The sequence below is a fragment of the Dromaius novaehollandiae genome, chromosome 1 (assembly GCF_036370855.1).
Source record: "Dromaius novaehollandiae isolate bDroNov1 chromosome 1, bDroNov1.hap1, whole genome shotgun sequence".
Lineage (NCBI taxonomy): Eukaryota > Metazoa > Chordata > Aves > Casuariiformes > Dromaiidae > Dromaius > Dromaius novaehollandiae.
In genome coordinates, this window is record NC_088098.1 from 55,324,090 (window position 1) to 55,341,956 (window position 17,867).

General features: G+C 40.9%; 1 protein-coding gene across 4 annotated transcripts in view; it reads right to left on the reverse strand.

Moving 5' to 3' along the window:
- Window positions 1-2,577: 2,577 nt before the first annotated feature.
- Window positions 2,578-17,867, reverse strand: part of ISX (intestine specific homeobox) — a 29,570-nt gene continuing 14,280 nt past the window's right edge. For all 4 annotated transcript variants that reach the window (XM_026118036.2, XM_026118035.2, XM_026118034.2 and 1 more), the window contains 3 exons: window positions 8,698-8,849; window positions 4,249-4,365; window positions 2,578-3,536 (listed from right to left, as the gene is read on the reverse strand). In XM_026118036.2, the coding sequence (XP_025973821.2) occupies window positions 3,300-3,536; window positions 4,249-4,365; window positions 8,698-8,849 (506 nt within the window). In that variant the 3' untranslated portion in view covers window positions 2,578-3,299. The remainder of the gene's footprint in view (window positions 3,537-4,248; window positions 4,366-8,697; window positions 8,850-17,867) is intronic.

Consider the following 17,867-nt stretch of genomic DNA (forward strand, 5'->3'; position numbering starts at 1 on the left):
TAGCTGGGACAAATGTAGCACAACTGCAGGGTGATTAGATGGACAAGTTCATTCTGAGGCAGCACAGCCAGAGCAAAGCACCAGAGATGAAAAATCTGACTCCTTTTTCCAACCACCTGCTTGGAGAGGTGAATCACTTATGCTCTCTTCCCCCTAGTGTCTCCCTGTTCAAAGTATGGACAAAAAAGTCTGCTTTGTAAAGGGTTTCCAGAACTTCAGAGGAAAATAGCTATGTAAATGTTAATTATAGTTTGATGATTATAGTTTGATGATTATTTCTGAGACTACCTCAGGCCATTACTCTGAAGTTAGAATGAAACTACAGCTGTATTTTTATGGGAAGGTCTTGTTAGTGAGTGGTCAAATGACTCATTTCGCTGATGACCTTTTGCCAGGCACGTTCCAGATGTATTTATGCCCAGAGCAATATTATAAGTCTGAATGATTCTGTGGAGTTTAGGGTGCCCCAAAATCTGGGTGTGCCCAACCTGACATTTTCTGAAAACAGTGCAGAACAGTGCAGAAATAGGATCCTAGAGACTAGCGCAGGCATGAAACAAATGGGCCTTTTCTTTCCTTGCTTTGATCATAGATAGGGGATGCAGGGGAAGGGAAAGATGTCATTATCAGACAAGATGGGATGAAAATTGGAAGACCAGGAGGTGCTGGGCTTCTAGAAGATGCCAATGCCAGAAATTGCCCCAATAGTTTGTTCTGCCTGCTCCTCAAAATAAATTTACAAATATTATGAAAAATAAACTGAAAATATCAAGTCGCTCTTAGGCTTGACCAGCTGTATGTGAGTGGAGATGCTACACATATTCTGAAACCTGGAACTGCTGTTTGGTGGTGAATTCTGAAACTACATAAACAAACAAACAAGAAAAAATGTCCTAAATCAGAACAAACCCTCCAAGTATTGACACTGCTTGTGAAAAAAGGAATTCTAAGGTATAAAAAGGAAAAAAAAAACAAACATTATTTAGTTTTGATTTTTCAAAATGAAGTCCATAAAGTCTGTTCAGCAGCTCTGCTTCTCATTGCTCTGCCTCAAACAGGGCTTCTAGATGACCTCAGAATGATAAGACAGAGCTTCCAGATTCTGGCACTCCCAAGCATCTTTCTGTGTAGGAACCTTAGCAGTGGGGTTATGGGATAGATGTGTGGAGAGGTAAGAAAGTAAACAATAACTCAGGAAAGCTGCTTGGTTTCTATTAAAAGACTGGTGAAATTGAAAAAAACCCTAGATCCTGACAGAAATAAATCAGAACTTTATGATCAGCCTAGAATCTGCCTATATACTACAAAGATCCCTTCACAGGAAAGGCTATCCCCATGAGCGTGCTGGATTGCAGCCCTGGTCCCCTTGTGCAGGATTATGCCTTGTCTGCTTTAGATGACTGCAGTGCTATATCCAAGCTAACTGTTGCACTGAGACAGTTCACAACTGTGAAACTGCACTAATGCATGGACTTCACCCAAACTGTAGACCTAAGTGTGAACACTTTTGCCTCCATAAAGTGAGCTCAGGGTGCTTACTATAGACACCTAACGTTGCATGAAGTGAATACCATAACTAATTCCTGTTCATTTTAATCAGTTAGGTGCTTAAACTCCTTCATTGAGCTGAGCTTTAGCCCTGTATCTGGCTGGACCATCTTTCAGATGCTAGGTAAGATGCTGGGGATGAAGAGGACACTGACTAAAGAGCCAAGCAGAAAGAGGCAAAAGGTCTTGGGTAAGACCTCTAGGAGGCAAGACAAAGTATATCAGATTTCTGCTGAACTGTTTCAGTTTGGAGAAATGAAACCCATCTAGGGTGTGCTTTTGCCTGTCTTCCCTTCCACCCTCCCCAGCAACCAGATGATCACTAGCTTTTAGGTCCCTCAAACCTGAGGATCAGCATAGAGAGCTAGTATCAGCCAGTAAACAATGCTATTGATTCACTGTGACCTACTAGGTAACTAACAATTAGTAGCTAGGAGAAAGCTGAAGTCTTGGCAGTCACAGTCTGGCCAGAGGGATTTCTTAAATAAGCAACCTGTTCAGAATCATTAATATACCTGCACTCCCATGTGCACAGCACAGCTTCTTCAGCAAGCCTTTGGGTCATGATTCACTTTGCTTTTGGACTGTGTCACTAATGGCTGCCCTTACAAGTGATATGTCTGGGAGGGAGACCACATTTTAATGGCTTTGCTCAGTAGCTTTCCCTGTCAGTGTGCAATATGTACTGTGGCCACAAGACTGAAGAAGATGTAGCCTTTAAATAGTGCTTTCCAACAGTGCTCCCTATGAATGCCAGTGGAGACATCAGTGAAAGCAGGATTGGACCCTGAATAAGCAGAAAAAGCAGCCATATGTTGGAAGGAGATGAATATTATGTAAATAATAAGGCTTACAGACATTTGGTATATGGGCAGGCCAATCTCATTATTGATCTACAATTAAACCAAACGATGGGGTCATACCATCCTATTAGGTCTAGTAGATTAAACTCACTTAAGCTGTCTCTTTTTGTTATTGTTTCTGATGGAGTTTTAGAGCTTTCTTAATTCAGGTCAAAAAATGAGAGGCTTCCTCATAAGCATTTTAATTAACAGCTGAAGAATTCTCTTGCCTCCAGAGACTGACAGTATCAAATCTAGAGCTCAGTACTGCTCCCCCTCTAAGACTGTCATATTTAAGCTCAAATTGTGTTTATGCCCCTTTATTTAAGTCAAAAATACAGCCAGCAAATCAAACCCACCCCCCTCCCTCACCAGCTCCTAAGGAAAAAAAAACCTTAGAAGTTTGATTTTTGACCTAGACATGTTCTTTGTCCACGCAGCAAATGAGGACCAGAATGTACAAGGAAAGCAACCCAAATCTACTGAGGTAAGGCCTTTGGGCTGGACCTCAGGGCTGTGCACACCTCATCACAGGTGTTTTCTCTGCCCCAAGCCATCTGTGTAATAGGATCATCCAGTGTTGTCTCAGGGCTGAGCAGAACTCCAGTCCTTTCACATGATTGCTCGTTGCACTTTTTCGCCAGGTAGAAGCTCTCAGTTAAGCTATTTGGTTGCTACAGAGCATGCTGTTCCTCAGATCAAAGGGGAGCTCTTTCCAGATCTGCGGTGGTTCATGTTCATATTTTCTAGGCTTTGGCTTCTTGCAGTGGCATTTCTGTGCCAAGCTGACTTCACTCCACAGGCCATTCATCATCCCGTCAGCCTTGTTCAAGGAGACACCTCACCCCAAATATGATCATGGATGATAAAAGAATGCCCTCAAAATTCGCTACTCTGCCATATCCTCCTCTATGTGGAGCTGGCACAGATACTGCTCCGTTCCAACCTGTGGGGCAGCAAGGTGCTGTAAGGAGGATGGTAGCTGAAGACCAAGTAAGGTTTAGGGAAGGGCAGCAGCTCCAAGTGATGGGGACCAAAGGAGAGCATGCTGGGCAGCCAGGCTGTTGTCAGATGCCCTTGTAGCGATGAGTAGTATCCCACAGCAGGGATGGTAGCAGTGAGCTTTCTGGGCACCAAGCTAGGAACCTTTCAAATATAAAAATGAAGTCTCAGGTAAATTGATACAGACTTTTAGTCAGATATAATTTACAAACAACCTTATTCATTTCCCCAGTGCTCAGTAGTTAAGAAGAAAAGTTTAAAAGAATGGACTCCCTAAAACCTAGTGATGTGTTGTCACCCAGTGAGAAGAGGCAAATACCCTTTCTTCTAACTGTAGAAAAACTCCTGGCAGGGAAAGAGCCTGTGCGCCAGCCTAGATAATACTGACAGTCCTGGACTTAGCAAGTACTTGGTCAAGGGCAAAAAAAGCTCTGATCAGCCTAACAAGGCTTGACATAGTAAAGAGATAGTAACTGTCAAAATAAACATGGTATTTTGGTTACAAATGTCATATTTCTTCCTATTTAGAAAATTTCTGGTTTTAAAGGTTCTTTGACCCAAAGTATGATTTAGAGGGAAATGGTTTAGAAGTAAAATGGGGAAGGAGCTTCCTGCAAGAGGCACCTTACGGCATATATACAAAACAGTTTTCCTTTCAAGAAGAACGGCATAATATTTATTCCTAAAAAAAAAAAAGGTATTATTCGAGCAAATTTTCTGAGATTTATCTTGTTCATATTGCTATTTTCTTTCTGTCCTGTCCTCTGTCTCTGGGCTAGCAGCATGTGAAAAGGTGACCTGGAGAAGAATAGCTTTCTCTCCCTCACTGGCTTTATACATAGCCTCCAATACTCACTGTGATATCTGCTTTGGGAGCAGGAATGAAATCAACTTCTGTCAGATGCTGAAGACCACCAAAGTTGCCAAATTTTTCGTTTTTCCTCCACTTTGCTCGCTGGTTCTGGAACCAGATCTGGATACAAGGAAGTAGAGGTGAGAAAGAACAGGCACAGAAATGAACAGATATGGAAAGAACTGCTCATATCCAATTACTTTCCCTACACTTTAAGTGATGATGTGTAGAAAATACTGACCTCCAGCTCAGCAAAGCCAGAGGCTGAACCTGGGGTTTGACACAGCACATGCCTCACTCTCACTCTGTATAGTGCATAGGATCTCTGGACTATTGTGGCAGTCACTTTTCTTACAGCTCACAGAAAACATAGGATCTCCCTGTTCAAGGAAAGACAGTGACAGAGGGTGCAGCAGGTCTTCCAGTGCTTTCTTGAGAAAGCAAATCCTTGACAGTTAACCCTTGACAGCAGTCAAGGCATTTGGCATTCTTCTTTTCCTAAGAAGTGCACCTTGTTGTATGGCAGGGCCCTTCTACCTGGTAGGTGAACAGTTTGGGAAAAGGTCCACCTAGAGGTTCTGCTGGGCTGCAATAAAAGTGTCACCAGTGGAGCTGTAGAAACAGCATTCTTTCTATATTTAGCTAGTAACATTTTGAAAATCACATAAGTGACCCAAGCAAAGGACCCAAGGGGATGCAACCTTCTAAATCACTCAGGACTATGAATATGTTACCTGCCATCTCTTTTGCACTAGACAACAGACAACTAATTTTCTCAAAGGAGTTCCTTTCATCTGTCGGCTGATTTGACCTTTCTGGCTTCTGGCTGAGCCACACAAGTATTTATTGTGCCATCACAGCACTGCATCTTATTGCACTGCAGTGAAAAGTTGCATTCTCCTTCCTTTGTAGACAGACTATTGCTATTTGAATGTAAGCATTTCCTTTCTAGGCAAGTAGTTCAAGTGAACACAAGGTCTTAGTGACCAAAAGCAGATGCTGTTGAATGCATGTGTGTGTAAATATAAAAATATATACCTGTGTGTGTGTGTGTGTGTGTGTATAGATATGTATGTATGTATTTTAAATCCAATAATGAACAGCTGAGTTACTTCTGCATCTCTTGTCCAGGAAGTAATGGGAATGTTAGGAGCCCTCTGCTATATTGCTGATAGTTAGAAGTATCTGAGGTTACTGAAAGGCCAGCCTTGTTTATCTGGGTTTGCACATGTTTGAGAACTGCTTAGTCTGTATGAACTGCTCCATTCCCTTTCTACTAAGCAGGAGTTATATAGTGAAACAGCACCATGAAATGACTTCTCTCTAATACTGATAAAGTGATTGAGGGCAGAGGGGGGACTAAAGCCAAAATTCACCCTTTGAAGTGTTCCTTCCAAAGTCTGCACATGGGCTAAAGTCCTCATTTCAGGTATTTTTTTTAATAAAAGGACAGCTCTGTTAACAGCCGACACTGTCTTTTTTTGCCCAACCAGCCCTTGACCACCCTTACCCCAAAAATGTTTCTTTTTCAGTGTTCGTCCTGAATCTCCCTTACTGAGATTTTAATCTATTCCTTCATGCTCTATCCACCACAGATATCGAGCTACCAATATCCTTTACTTTCTGCACTCTATTAACCTTCAAATTTCCAGTGTTCCTGAGTGATGGTACTGAGATAGAATACAATATGCCAGTGTGTGTTTGTGTAAGTCACACCAGTGCTGAAAACAGGTCCGAGTCCCTCAGCACCGGCCAGGAGCAGGGTGAGGGAGGGAGCTCAGTAGACTGTCTGAGGAAACAACTAACAAAAGAGTGCAAAGTGGCGGTGGAGTGCCACATTTCAGAGGAATGGCCTCCCTTTGTTAATCTGTAAGATTGTCCCTTTGTTGTTTTTTTGCAAACACATGATCAGTGATCCAGAGCAGGCTGTATCAATGACCCAACCTTTTCATTATTTACCATCCCTATAATCTTCTTACCATTTGCTAACTCCATCATTAAAGATTTCACTGATTGTGTAGCTCACATTCAGCTTTGTGTCAATAAACAATTCCTATGGGACATCACCTTGGAAATATCCTCATCTGCTATTGGACACCTGTTAGGTATCCAGATTTTTGTGTACTGGGACATGCCCTCTTGACTTGGTCTGCAACCTCAGTCCAAATGGGATTCTGGACTAAGTCAAGGTCCTTACAGAGACTTGCCATCAATGCTATTACCTCTATCAACCATATGTACAATCTCATCCAAAGATGATGAGTTTGACAAGATCTATTTTCTATAAGCCAGTGCTCATAAGTATTAAATGCATTACTACTTCTTTGATTCTTCATTAACAGAAACTCAAATCATCTTTATCACTGTTTTTGCCAAAAATCAATGTTTGGCTGACAGGCCAATCACTATCCAGTTGTCCCCTTTACTCTCTCAAATACTGACACAATATAAGCTCTCTTCCAGGCCCCTGGAACTTCTCCTGTGTTCCAGGACTGATTAAATATCAACGCTGATGACCCAAAGTGTTTCTCAGGCAGCTTTTTAACTACTACTAAAGGCAAGTCACCTAGATGTCTCAATTTAAAAATATCCGTCTGTAGCAACTGCTGTTTAACATTGTCCTGAAGGAAAGTGTTTCATCATCCTCACATGATGCTACTAACTTCGTCAGACATATTTCCAAGTATAGAGCAAAAATAATGATTGACCATCTCTACCATTTCTGCATTATCCTGGACAATATCATTGTTTCTATGGAGTAACAGATCAACAGAATTGTTCAGATTTTTTTGTTCTTAATGTACTTTTATTGAGTTTCTGATGATCCTTAATTCTTCTGGCCACAGATTTGAACTGTATCCTGCTTTGTTTATCTATTTCTTAAAATGTATTGCTTCTACTGTTTACACATTCAGCATTCTTGATTTTCTGTTTTATATATGCATTCATACATGCAGGGATATAATTCCATCTATCCACTTAGGCTGTTTCACAGCAATCATAGCTTTGTTTCTTGATTGGTGGACACTAGCTATCTTTTTGCACAGCTATGAAATGTTTCACATGGCTACTCCAGGAGATGATCACTTTTATTTTGGTGAGGGGGGTAAATTCTTTCTCTAAGGTAATTTGACTTATAGCTGCTTTTAACTTTCTCAAAGCTATCATTTCAAAGAACCAAGAACATATATGAATTCTCTGCACTTCATTTTGTTTGTATGCAACAAGTGCAATCAAAATTAATTATAATAAATGATAGCTAAGTTAATGCTAATTTTTAATTCTGTGGCCAGTTTCCCTTTATCAGCCAAGATAGGGTCAATTGCAGAACTTCCTGCCTTATGTGTAACAATTTCTGAATTGGCTGTCTGGAATTTTGGCACATAGGGCCTTTTCTCATAGATGTCTCTCAGGTTGATTTTTCACATGATAACTCTTTTTTTTTTTTCTTCTACATATTATAAATGATTTCTTAAAGAGCTGATTATCTTGGTCTTTCATGTGATTTGGTGTTTTGTAGAGGACACTGACTAGTAGCCCAGCTTGCGCTTTATATCATGGGAAATACGTATTTTTGGAAATGCATTGTGGGTGAACTGATATCACTAATGGGCATACTACAGCTCTGCTGTTCCAGTTCTCCCTGTCACCTAACAATGAAGCAATATCATCATGGTTAGTTGATAATCCCATGCATGTCACAGTCAATAAACTGCTCTGTTGAACTTTGAATGTTAGAGTAGGATATGTATATAGGAATACAGTGGTAACTCTAGCATTTTGGCAAATAGAGAAACTGTATCTTGCAAAAATCATCATGACAGTGACTGGTAAACAATATTATTTTCCAAAACACAGTGATATGTGTATTTTAATGTAGCAGATTTCGTATGCAGTAAGTGTATGTGGTTAGATTTTGAGCTCAGTCAACAGGACTGCATGTCCCCCACAGCTTTCCATAGTTTCCATATGCTGAAATTACAGACAGAGTATCTGTAGTCTGTGTTATCAAAATATAGAGCAGGAGGAGAGCATTTGGATTTGTGCAATTATTTTTGCTTTTTTGAGACCCTGCAGAAATGGAATGTGGATGACAGTTTATACCAGATGTACATTAGTCTATAAAAGATTGATAAATGATTAATAAATATTTTCATAAGTGGCTGATCTGTTGCTACAGAGTCCAACAGGTGGACCATAACCATCTGTAACTCATATTTGTTATGCATTTAATATGCTTAAAGCTTCTGTTAACCCTTTTTTTAATCCTATTTTGGTGACAAATACCTTTTCCCTATTTGTAAATGGAGAACATGGATACTGGCCTTCTCTGTCAGGTTACACAGAGATCACATATTTCATTAAAGGTGTTGCTTAGGCATAAACTGTTAAGAAAGTATCTTGAATAAAGAATTGGTGTGGTGAACTTAGCTTCTTGGACACAGAATATACCTGCACTCTGGCTTCTGGGAGATTGATCTTTGCTGCCAGCTGATTGCGGATATGGATATCAGGGTAGTGAGTCACTTGGAAAATCTTCTCCAGTTCTTGGAGCTGCTCGGCTGTGAATGTTGTCCGTATTCTTCGTTTCCCTTTCCTCTCATCTGTGCAAACAAGAAAAGGTAATTACAGTTTATAAAGAAAGGGTTTATTCAGACAGGGCCACAAGAAGATTCAGGGATCCAATTTCCGTTAATTGCTATGCAGTGGGGATGGCATCTCCAACACCTTCTAGAGATGTGCTTACCATAGGTGACCATCTCTTAACTCAGCAGTGAATGTGGACCCCATCATTCAAGGGGTGAAAGGTGTCCATTTCTAGTGCTAATTTCATTGGTCCATTTTGTGTCAACTGCTACACAACCAATGTGTTTTAACGACTCTGACCCCGTGACGAGTTTGCCATCAAAATTAGTTAGTGTTAGACAGACCTTTGACCCCTTTTTGCTCATGTCTATCACATGCAGACAGCACTTCTTTCTAAGTCATAATCCTTTACAAACCATTTATGAACAAACCCTTATTGAAAAGGGAACGAATAACTAGCTTACTCCATTTTGCCTTGGTGCTGTTCTCAGGCCTCTAATTAATCACCATTTTTCTTTCAGCTCGTAAGTTTTCCATCCCTATCCCCTTTCCTGTCATATTGGTCGTACTAAGCTTTCCTCAAGCTCTGAAATATAACACACTCAGAAGAGTAGTTTGAATATCCAGGTTCACCTGCAGCCTTTTATTAAATAAAATAGAAATCCATGTTTTCCTTAAATTTCATATGAATTTCTCCCTAATCAGAAGACCATGAATCTTTTTGGGCAGAAGAGGAACTATGAGTAAATGTGGTCACTTTTGCCCTTAGCAGTCACCCACAGTACCACCATCGTCACCATTGTCCCACCACCCAAAGACCCCCATTACTGCTTTCCCCTGTATCCTTGTGACCAAAAACCTTCAGCTGTTCCTTGCCCTCTAACATCCTTCAGCAACACTGCTCCCACCTTTTCACCCTGCTGCCATGCTCAAGTCAGTCAGTCTAGCCCTACTCTATATCAGCTGACTCCCAAGCTCCATGGTACGCAAGCTAAGAGCTGTTGAGAAATTACAATGTAAGTGGATATTTGCTTGGCCTGATTCTGAATTTATGACTAGGTTTTATTCCTTTGTTACTCCACTGAATTTGATGACTATGCTCCTCCTGTATGCCAGCAAGATCAAGAAATACCCAAAAAGTATGAACACGCAGAGGCAAGTAATTCACTCCAAATTGACCAACTGTCTTCTGCTCTCTCCCCCTATCATTCTTTCAGCAGTGTTTAGTGATAGTCAACAGTTTCATTGCAATTGGTAAGCAGTGTGATAGCTGCTTTAAAAATGTTACCTCACAAAGAAAAGTCATGGTGGTCTCTTGATTGCACTTTTGTGATGTGGGGACCTTCTGAATGAGCTTGACCTTAAAAGCTGCAAAGCAGTGACCTTAAAACCCACAGACCAGTGTATGGAGAACTTCAGGTGGTAAGAATACCTCAGGGACCTCTTAGACTGCTCCACTCCCTAATTTGCTGCAGTGTGACCACTCTAATAGGCTTTTCCCTCAGTACTCCTACACCATTTTGAAATGCCTTCCTACACTAGGGTGTTTTATTTAGAACATGAACTGTGTGTGCTACTTGGTATAAGTTAGAATCAGGCCTGGGCTGGTCTGACATGATGCTGAAGGGCTAATGTTTTGCAGGGAGAAGGAGAAGGGAGTAGCCTGGCTTTCTGGTGCACAAACAGAGAATTTTCCAGCTGATGTTGAATTATCAGTGTAAAAAAGCCCTGGCATAAGTATTGTGAGTCACAGGGGTTTTTTACTACTCAGCTTTCAAACTGCAGCCTGATAGGAGCATAAAAATTCTAATCTCACTGTTGACTATGATGAGCTTGCTACTCAATGACCTGAGGTAATTGGCAATGACACCATGTTGCTGGAGAAAATGACCTTTTTCAGTAATTGCTTTTGGTTTTCCATGGTCTGCTGAGAACTACCAGTTCATACTTTGTAACTAGATGCATACACTCCCTAATGGGAAAAGTTACCAGAGAAGGTTAGCTAAGGCCCTCAAAGAGATTTTGCTCTTTTTTTTTTCTTTTATTCCCCCATAAGAATAAACTATTCCTTCTGGGGGCTAAAGCAGTGAAAAAGGTAACTAAACTTCCTGGCCAATATAAATTGGACTCTGAGCCAACCAGAAATAACATCTTTCATTCTGTAACGGAAACCTCCTTGTGACCATGCTGACACAGAAAACAAGGAATAAATAATTCTGTCACTCCACTTGTAGGAAGATGCCTAGGATACGATATTTGGGGATCAGTAAGTGCATATATTCCACTTTGAGTATTTCATCTTTTTTAAACACTTCAGGCACTTTCAAATGGAAACCAGTTATGCAAGAATAAGTGAGGAGCATCATTTATCATAAACACTGTCAATATTCCCTTATCTCTGGAACAACTTAATAAAGCTCATGTCCAACACAGTTACATATCATTGGACTTTTCACCAGCCTATCAAAGTACCACTCATTAGACTGCATCCTTGGCTTCAGCCCCCAGGAAAAAATGCCATTTAAATTGAATTTGGCTGACACTACTGGGGCAGTGATCTGAAATGAGAAATATTTTTGTGCATATATACTGAAGATAGCAATGGGCTTCTGTCTCCTAGAAGCCCTGATTGCAAAGTTGCATCAGCTTGAACCTTCCCAGAAGACTGCTGTAAGGAAAGGGAAATTTATTCCCATATGGAGTAAGAGGGAAATAGAGACTATCAGTGCAGAGAATATGAATCTCAGGACACTAAGTCCACTGTGGGTATGGCAGTGTTGACTTAGTTTGTTATGGTGTCTCTTGTCTGGAAGATTTTCACCTCACACGTCTCTGTGGTCACTGGTCTTCATATCCTCCTGGGAGACACTGCAGACAGGTAAGATTGAGTACTGAGGTGATATTTTGTTAAGTACATCATGTTCTGTCATGCAGTAATGAATCCCTCTGCTATATTTGTATCACTATAAATACGGTATTTATATTTCTTTAGTACAGGGCAATTCAAACAGAGTATCCAGACAACAAATGAATTTTGCCCTGACCCTGGCATCATCTCAGACATCTGAGGTCTCCCTGAGATGTCTTATACATCTCCCTGAACACTGATCTGAGCTCCTGCATCTTGCCAGAATGGGAAACTGGCTCCCTAAACCTGGGAAAAGCTGCAATCTACCTCCAATGTTTCCAGAGTGGAGGAAGTGATCCAAGAGCTCTGGAGCTCAAACTATGACTACCTTTGTTCCTGTGTTCCCAACAGTACCAATAGTCAGAAAGCCTTCAGGAGAAAAAGAGGAACCTCTCCCTCCTGAAAAATTTCTGAATTAGCAAAATAATACATTTGTGTGTTGGTTTTTTAAATGTATTTGTTTAATGAACTGAAATATAATTTTATGAGTATGCAAAAAAAAAAAAAAAAAAAAAAAAAAGGAACTATTGACATTTTAAAATCTAAGAAATCATACCAGATGAAAAAGTGTATTTTAGTATTCTATCAGAATACAGCAAACTGGTTTAGTCCAGTATAAAACTTTCTGCCTCATCTATTGACCAGACCCTATAGAATTAGGATAACTAAAGTAGACTATGATAGGAATGAAGTGAAGCCAAAGACCAGGTGGATCAAGACCCCATTGCAGTCAGCACTATACAAACAGCTGGCAGTCAGTAGTTCTTGCCTGCAAGTGCAGATATGACAGCTATCGCCACCACCTCATAACTTGGAATTAAAGCTAAAATCGAGACATCTAGTGCCCAAACCAGAGGATGCTATCCAATCTAGAAAGGAATTGCTTACATTATTAGACCATAAAGGCTTCTGTTCCGTAAAGAATATGTCATACATACCTGGGACAGAGATGATAATGTGGATATCTACCCATGGCTACCAGCTTAAGAAGTTCTGACTGCTGGCATGACACTGGGTGCGGAGTTCATTGGATTAATCAACCTAGACAGACTCAAGAAATCAGGTGTAACAAGCGATGCAGTACCATCTCTAGAGAGACATGGTGTGAAACAAACTCAGTAGTGAAGTTCAAGAGTCTGTTTAAGGAGATGCAAAATCTTCCCTAAAAGAAATATATGAGAATGAGAAGATCAAGACTGTGTGTAGCTGGAGCAGAAACTTTTAGTGGAGATGGGATGTCTTAATGCTCCTGAGACACATGGTATTTTAAATCATGATGGAGATGGGTTGGACAACAGGACTACCAGATCATCTCTTAATGTTCTCTGTCACACTGGCAGCTGAGAACTGTCCAGGACCAGATAGCAAGGCTTCAGAGAGAATAGGCCCTTGAGCTGCTGGTGTATCATATCAGCTTCTTTAGTACATAAGTGACCCATATAATTCGGTGATGAGCAGAAGAACCCCTTGCATCAGTGCACTTTTACATTCCCCACATTTGTCCTTCTTGAAAGGGCGTGGTGAACTCTTTTACCGACCACATGCTTACATGAGGGAAGCATCTATGCAGTGCTCAGAAGTGTCACATCTACTGAAACCAGATTTTCAAAGCTGGAACTCATCAGATTGAACAAGGTCAGTGATGGTCAGTGATGGGCCAGTAGAGACTGAGGGACAGCCAGCCTTTGATTTCAACTGGAAATAAAATTAAATTGCTGGCAAAATAGACTCCTGTGAACTAATCAAGGTTTTGCCAGCAGGAAAGCTGGAAGAGCACATTTTTTTACTATAACTAATCAGTCATTCTATTTTTGTTTCAAAAAAATCTATGAAAAACAGAAAAAATCTGGGATTGCATGTTAGCATTTTCCCCTGCAAGAAGAAACTTTCTCTGACTGTAGCTTTGATACTCTTCTTTGCCTTGGGGCCTTAGCTTAGAGATCCCATAGCAAACAACAGCATTCAGAATTACAGTCTAATAAAGAATGTGTGTGGAAGATATAAGACTAGAAAGTGTCAGAAATGTAACATTGGCTTTACAAATGCCGCTGTAGGGACTCTGGGGAAATAAGACTCTGTCTGAGTTTCCTGAGCTATTTTCTATGTAAAAACTGGGGATATTCAAGTGTGCTTTTATGCTCTGTGAAAGTCATTTGCAGGTTAGCTGACTGCTGAAACCAAGCCCCCAAATACCATACAGCTAAATATGTCAGCATTTGCTGATGCTTAGAGATAGGGCTGTCTATACTTTGCTTTACTGTTGACATTGGCAGGGCTATATTCTTCAAACTGATAATGCAGTATAGCTCCTTTAAGTTCAGTAACAAGCACATTTGCCCTCTGTGAATTTGGCTTTATTATGAGGTCACACTTGGAACAAGTTGAAACACTTGAACTTCATAAAAATAGAGACTGTTTTTGGAGAAGTCCAGTGAAAGAATAAGATACAATGGGCACAGGTTGCAGTAAGGGAAATTCTGATTAGATACTAGGAAAAATATTTTTCACCAGGAGGGTAGTCAGACACTGGAATGGAGGCCTGGGGAAGTTGTGAAATATACATCCTTGGAGTTCAAAACTTGACTACACAAAGCCCTGAGCAACCTGATCTAAGCCAGCATTGTTTTGAGTGGAGGCTGGACCAGATGACCTCCCCAGGTCCCTCTCAACCTACCTTATTACATGATCTCTGGTCTCTAAATATCCCTATGAATTGCAGTCATCTGAACATTCCTTTCCTAAAAAGCCACAGCATTTCAGGCCGTAATACTACTCCAGCTCAAAGGGTCTGATTTGCAATGCTTGTTTACACTATTTTGCCTTAGCCTATAATGACTTGTTTCTACCACCCAGTAATAACACAGCCACAAGGTATCAAATGTATGAGCAAGACAATACTTAAGACTGCTGCTGGTACCTGAATTCGCTGGGTAAAACCTGTGTAGCTGCAGCAACACCATGCTTCGGCAAGTTCATTCTAGACTGTGGTCTGTAGTAGGCAAATAGCCTATGCTGCACCCTGTGCTGCTGTGTCTTGGCTACTCTCTGTGTACCTGAACCAGCTAGATAAATGCTGTGTCAGGGAGATCAGCATCTGCAGTGCTGCAATTGCATCTCCCATTTGCACTTAGTCCATTAGCAGGTTAAGAATGTATCAAGTCTACTTGGTCTCATTATGAGGGTTCATACACTGGAAACAAAACCCCTAGAAGAAGGGCTGGAGGTCAGTGCTGACACTTCTTCTTTGCTTTGAGGTATGTAATCTAGGTAGATGAAAACGGGTGGGATCAGTTTATCTTGCCGCAATCCTCTGTCATTTCTGGATAAACACCCTCTTGCTGCATGTGATAACCAGAGCCAAAGATTTGGCCTCTTCTTTGACAAGAAGAGAGAAAGCAGTTACATAAGTAAGCAGTGGCTTTAGCTATGTATCCTCAGAATGACAAAGAGCCTCATTATATCTGTTTGGGTTCTGTTTTTCCCTTTTAGCCTCTTTAAAAGAAGTTCTTCTCTCCCTTTTAATTCAACCAGTTATAGATATTTGAGTCTCCTAAACAGTTCTTTCCTGTGGCTCTTCTTAACACTGTACTCTTGTGGTGACACTCTGTTCATGGTGGCTAAGCCCCACAGCAAAAACAATTGAGATTGTATGATAGAGTGCTAATGGCATCAGGACAAAATGTGCTTGTCTATGTACAGAGATGTGTCTGTGGCAGTCCCTCTCCTAGTTAAAAAGATAGGTCACAGCTTTCAAAAGAGCTTGTGCTGCAATACTTAGGTGGGAGTATGGCAGTGTGGTTAATCTTTACTAAAGTGGCTCCTCACCTCTTGTTAAGAGGGACTGGCATAGCCAGTGAGACTGATCCTAATTGGATATATCCAAGTGCTCTGGATTGAGCCCCCTGCTAGCAAAGTGTAGCATTTAGCATCCAGCTGCTGGCTGCTGAGGCATTGCAGAAGTTGAAGCAGAACAGCAGGACTCAAAACTTTTAGAGGCTTGACTTCCCTCTCTTCAGTCCAAAACTCTTTGACAGAAAGTTGCCTTTCACCCAGGCACAGAATAACAGTGCCTAATTACCGGAGAGCAAGGCTGAAAACCAGAAAGGTACAGACTTGAGACAGTGAGACAGGAATGCTAAAAAATACCAGGCCAGAAACCTGTTTAGACAAGCTGTACAGTGGCTATTTTCTCCTTCAGTGAGAAACCATTACACAGTGACCACCATTTTGGCACAGGATCTACTGAGCCTCAACTGATAAAAATGTGAGGAGCAAGGGAAGAGAAACCAGGCATGAAAACTAAGTAATCAAATCAATTACTTTCAAGATGGCTAATGGTAACTGATAACCAGTTTGCTTTTAGCAGAAGAGCAAGCACCTTGTATACTGTGTTGTTCACATAATGAACTCTCAAGCTGAGGAAACAGAGCACAAATAAGTAGATGTGCACATGTTGTACGGGGGAAAGAGCCACAGGGAAAATCCTACCCCTTTTGAGCACTAGCTTCCTTCAAAATCTGCCCACATTGGTATCAAATGATGTCTACATCCTGCAAAGCACTGTTTCTCCACAAAACTAAGCAGGGATAAGAATGATTATCTTATTTAAAGACAGGGAAACTCAAAGGCCACAGGTGTAAAAGGGTTTTCTCAATCTGTTCAGCTAAGAAACTATGTCATAAAACAAGTGCCCATCAACACATTCATTGCACACGACTCATCTGAGACTTGGTTGCTATGTGGTCTGTGCAGGAGTGTACGAACTCCCTGTACGCAGCCTGCCCCTTGAACACATATACGCAGGGGGAAACAAGACCACCTGCCTTTATACAGTCTTCCTAAGGCAGCTTCCAGAGCGAAGATGAAAGTTTGGCACATTTCTTTACGCTTTCATCTGAGGTAATTTTCTCCTGTGCAGGCAGCAGGACTTACCGACCACCAGAAGACAAGGAGGAGGTCAGGGGAGCTACTTAGTCTACTTTTCAGAGGAATCAGCTGGTAGGAGATAGCACATGTGGAATGGTCCATGTGGACAGTTCATTGCTTAGGATGGTGCTCACCATCAGCCTGAGCCCTTGGTGAATTTAACCCTTTCCATCTGCCAGAGAAGATATAATGATGTTTCAAATGCTGCTGGGTAGTTATAAGTGTGGTTTCCCCACTCAACTAAGTCTCAGTATTGAAACTTACCCTCTGAGAAGGTTTTGCAGTTTCCAAACATGCACTCTAAAGGTGCATGTTTATTCACAGACAGTGAATAATGAGAGAGAAGTGACCAACCTAATCCAATAATGGTTCCCACAGTAGAAAATAGGTTCCCCACTGCTCTCCCCACACTCTCTGGTCAACCAGCTCTGTAAGAAACAGCTATTTGTTCACAGAGAAAGCTGAGCTTACTGCAGGTTGAACAGCCAGCCTGTTTTCTGCTTTGTTCCTTCTCTTTGTGATTACTTGTACCTGCAAACCTCTAGACATCAATCAGGCACACTTGTTTACATCCCTGTCTCAGAGTCTCTGCTTCCTCCAGAAAAGCATAATTCCATCATTATTTTAGTGTGTAGTCTCTGCTGTTTCCCATTTCAGCATAAAGCAGTTGCTAGTATAGTAGATAAAAGGCCTGCCCTCAATTTTAAAGAAGAGTAATTAAAAATATCAAATCCTGGGGGTGTCATGAAAAGTTCTTATACATTTGGGAGGAGCCAAAAAGGTACTCCTAAGACCTTTGAAATAAACTTATCAAGATAGGCCATCAACTTTACAAGTGGTCACATTACCCACATTTGACTAGCAGGAACAAATTAACCTCTGGCTCCTGTGAAATGTGCCCTCTATATCCAAAATTCCCAGGAAAGAAGGGGCTGCTGGAGGGAAGCACTGAATGCTGTATTTGTTTTACTTAAAACAAAAACAAAAACAAAAAAAAAAAAAAAGAAGAAACAACACAACCAAAATTTATGACAGTCTTCAATTGTCAATGGTTTTGCTTACTTCAGTGCTTACTTGTATTAGTGAGACTTGTGTATGAACGTAGTCTGGAGGGTGGGAATAAAAGATTCAGGTTTTGTGCCTTCTATTTAATATACAGGGTGTAATTATACACAGTCAGTCTTGAAAGAAGGAGAAAAAC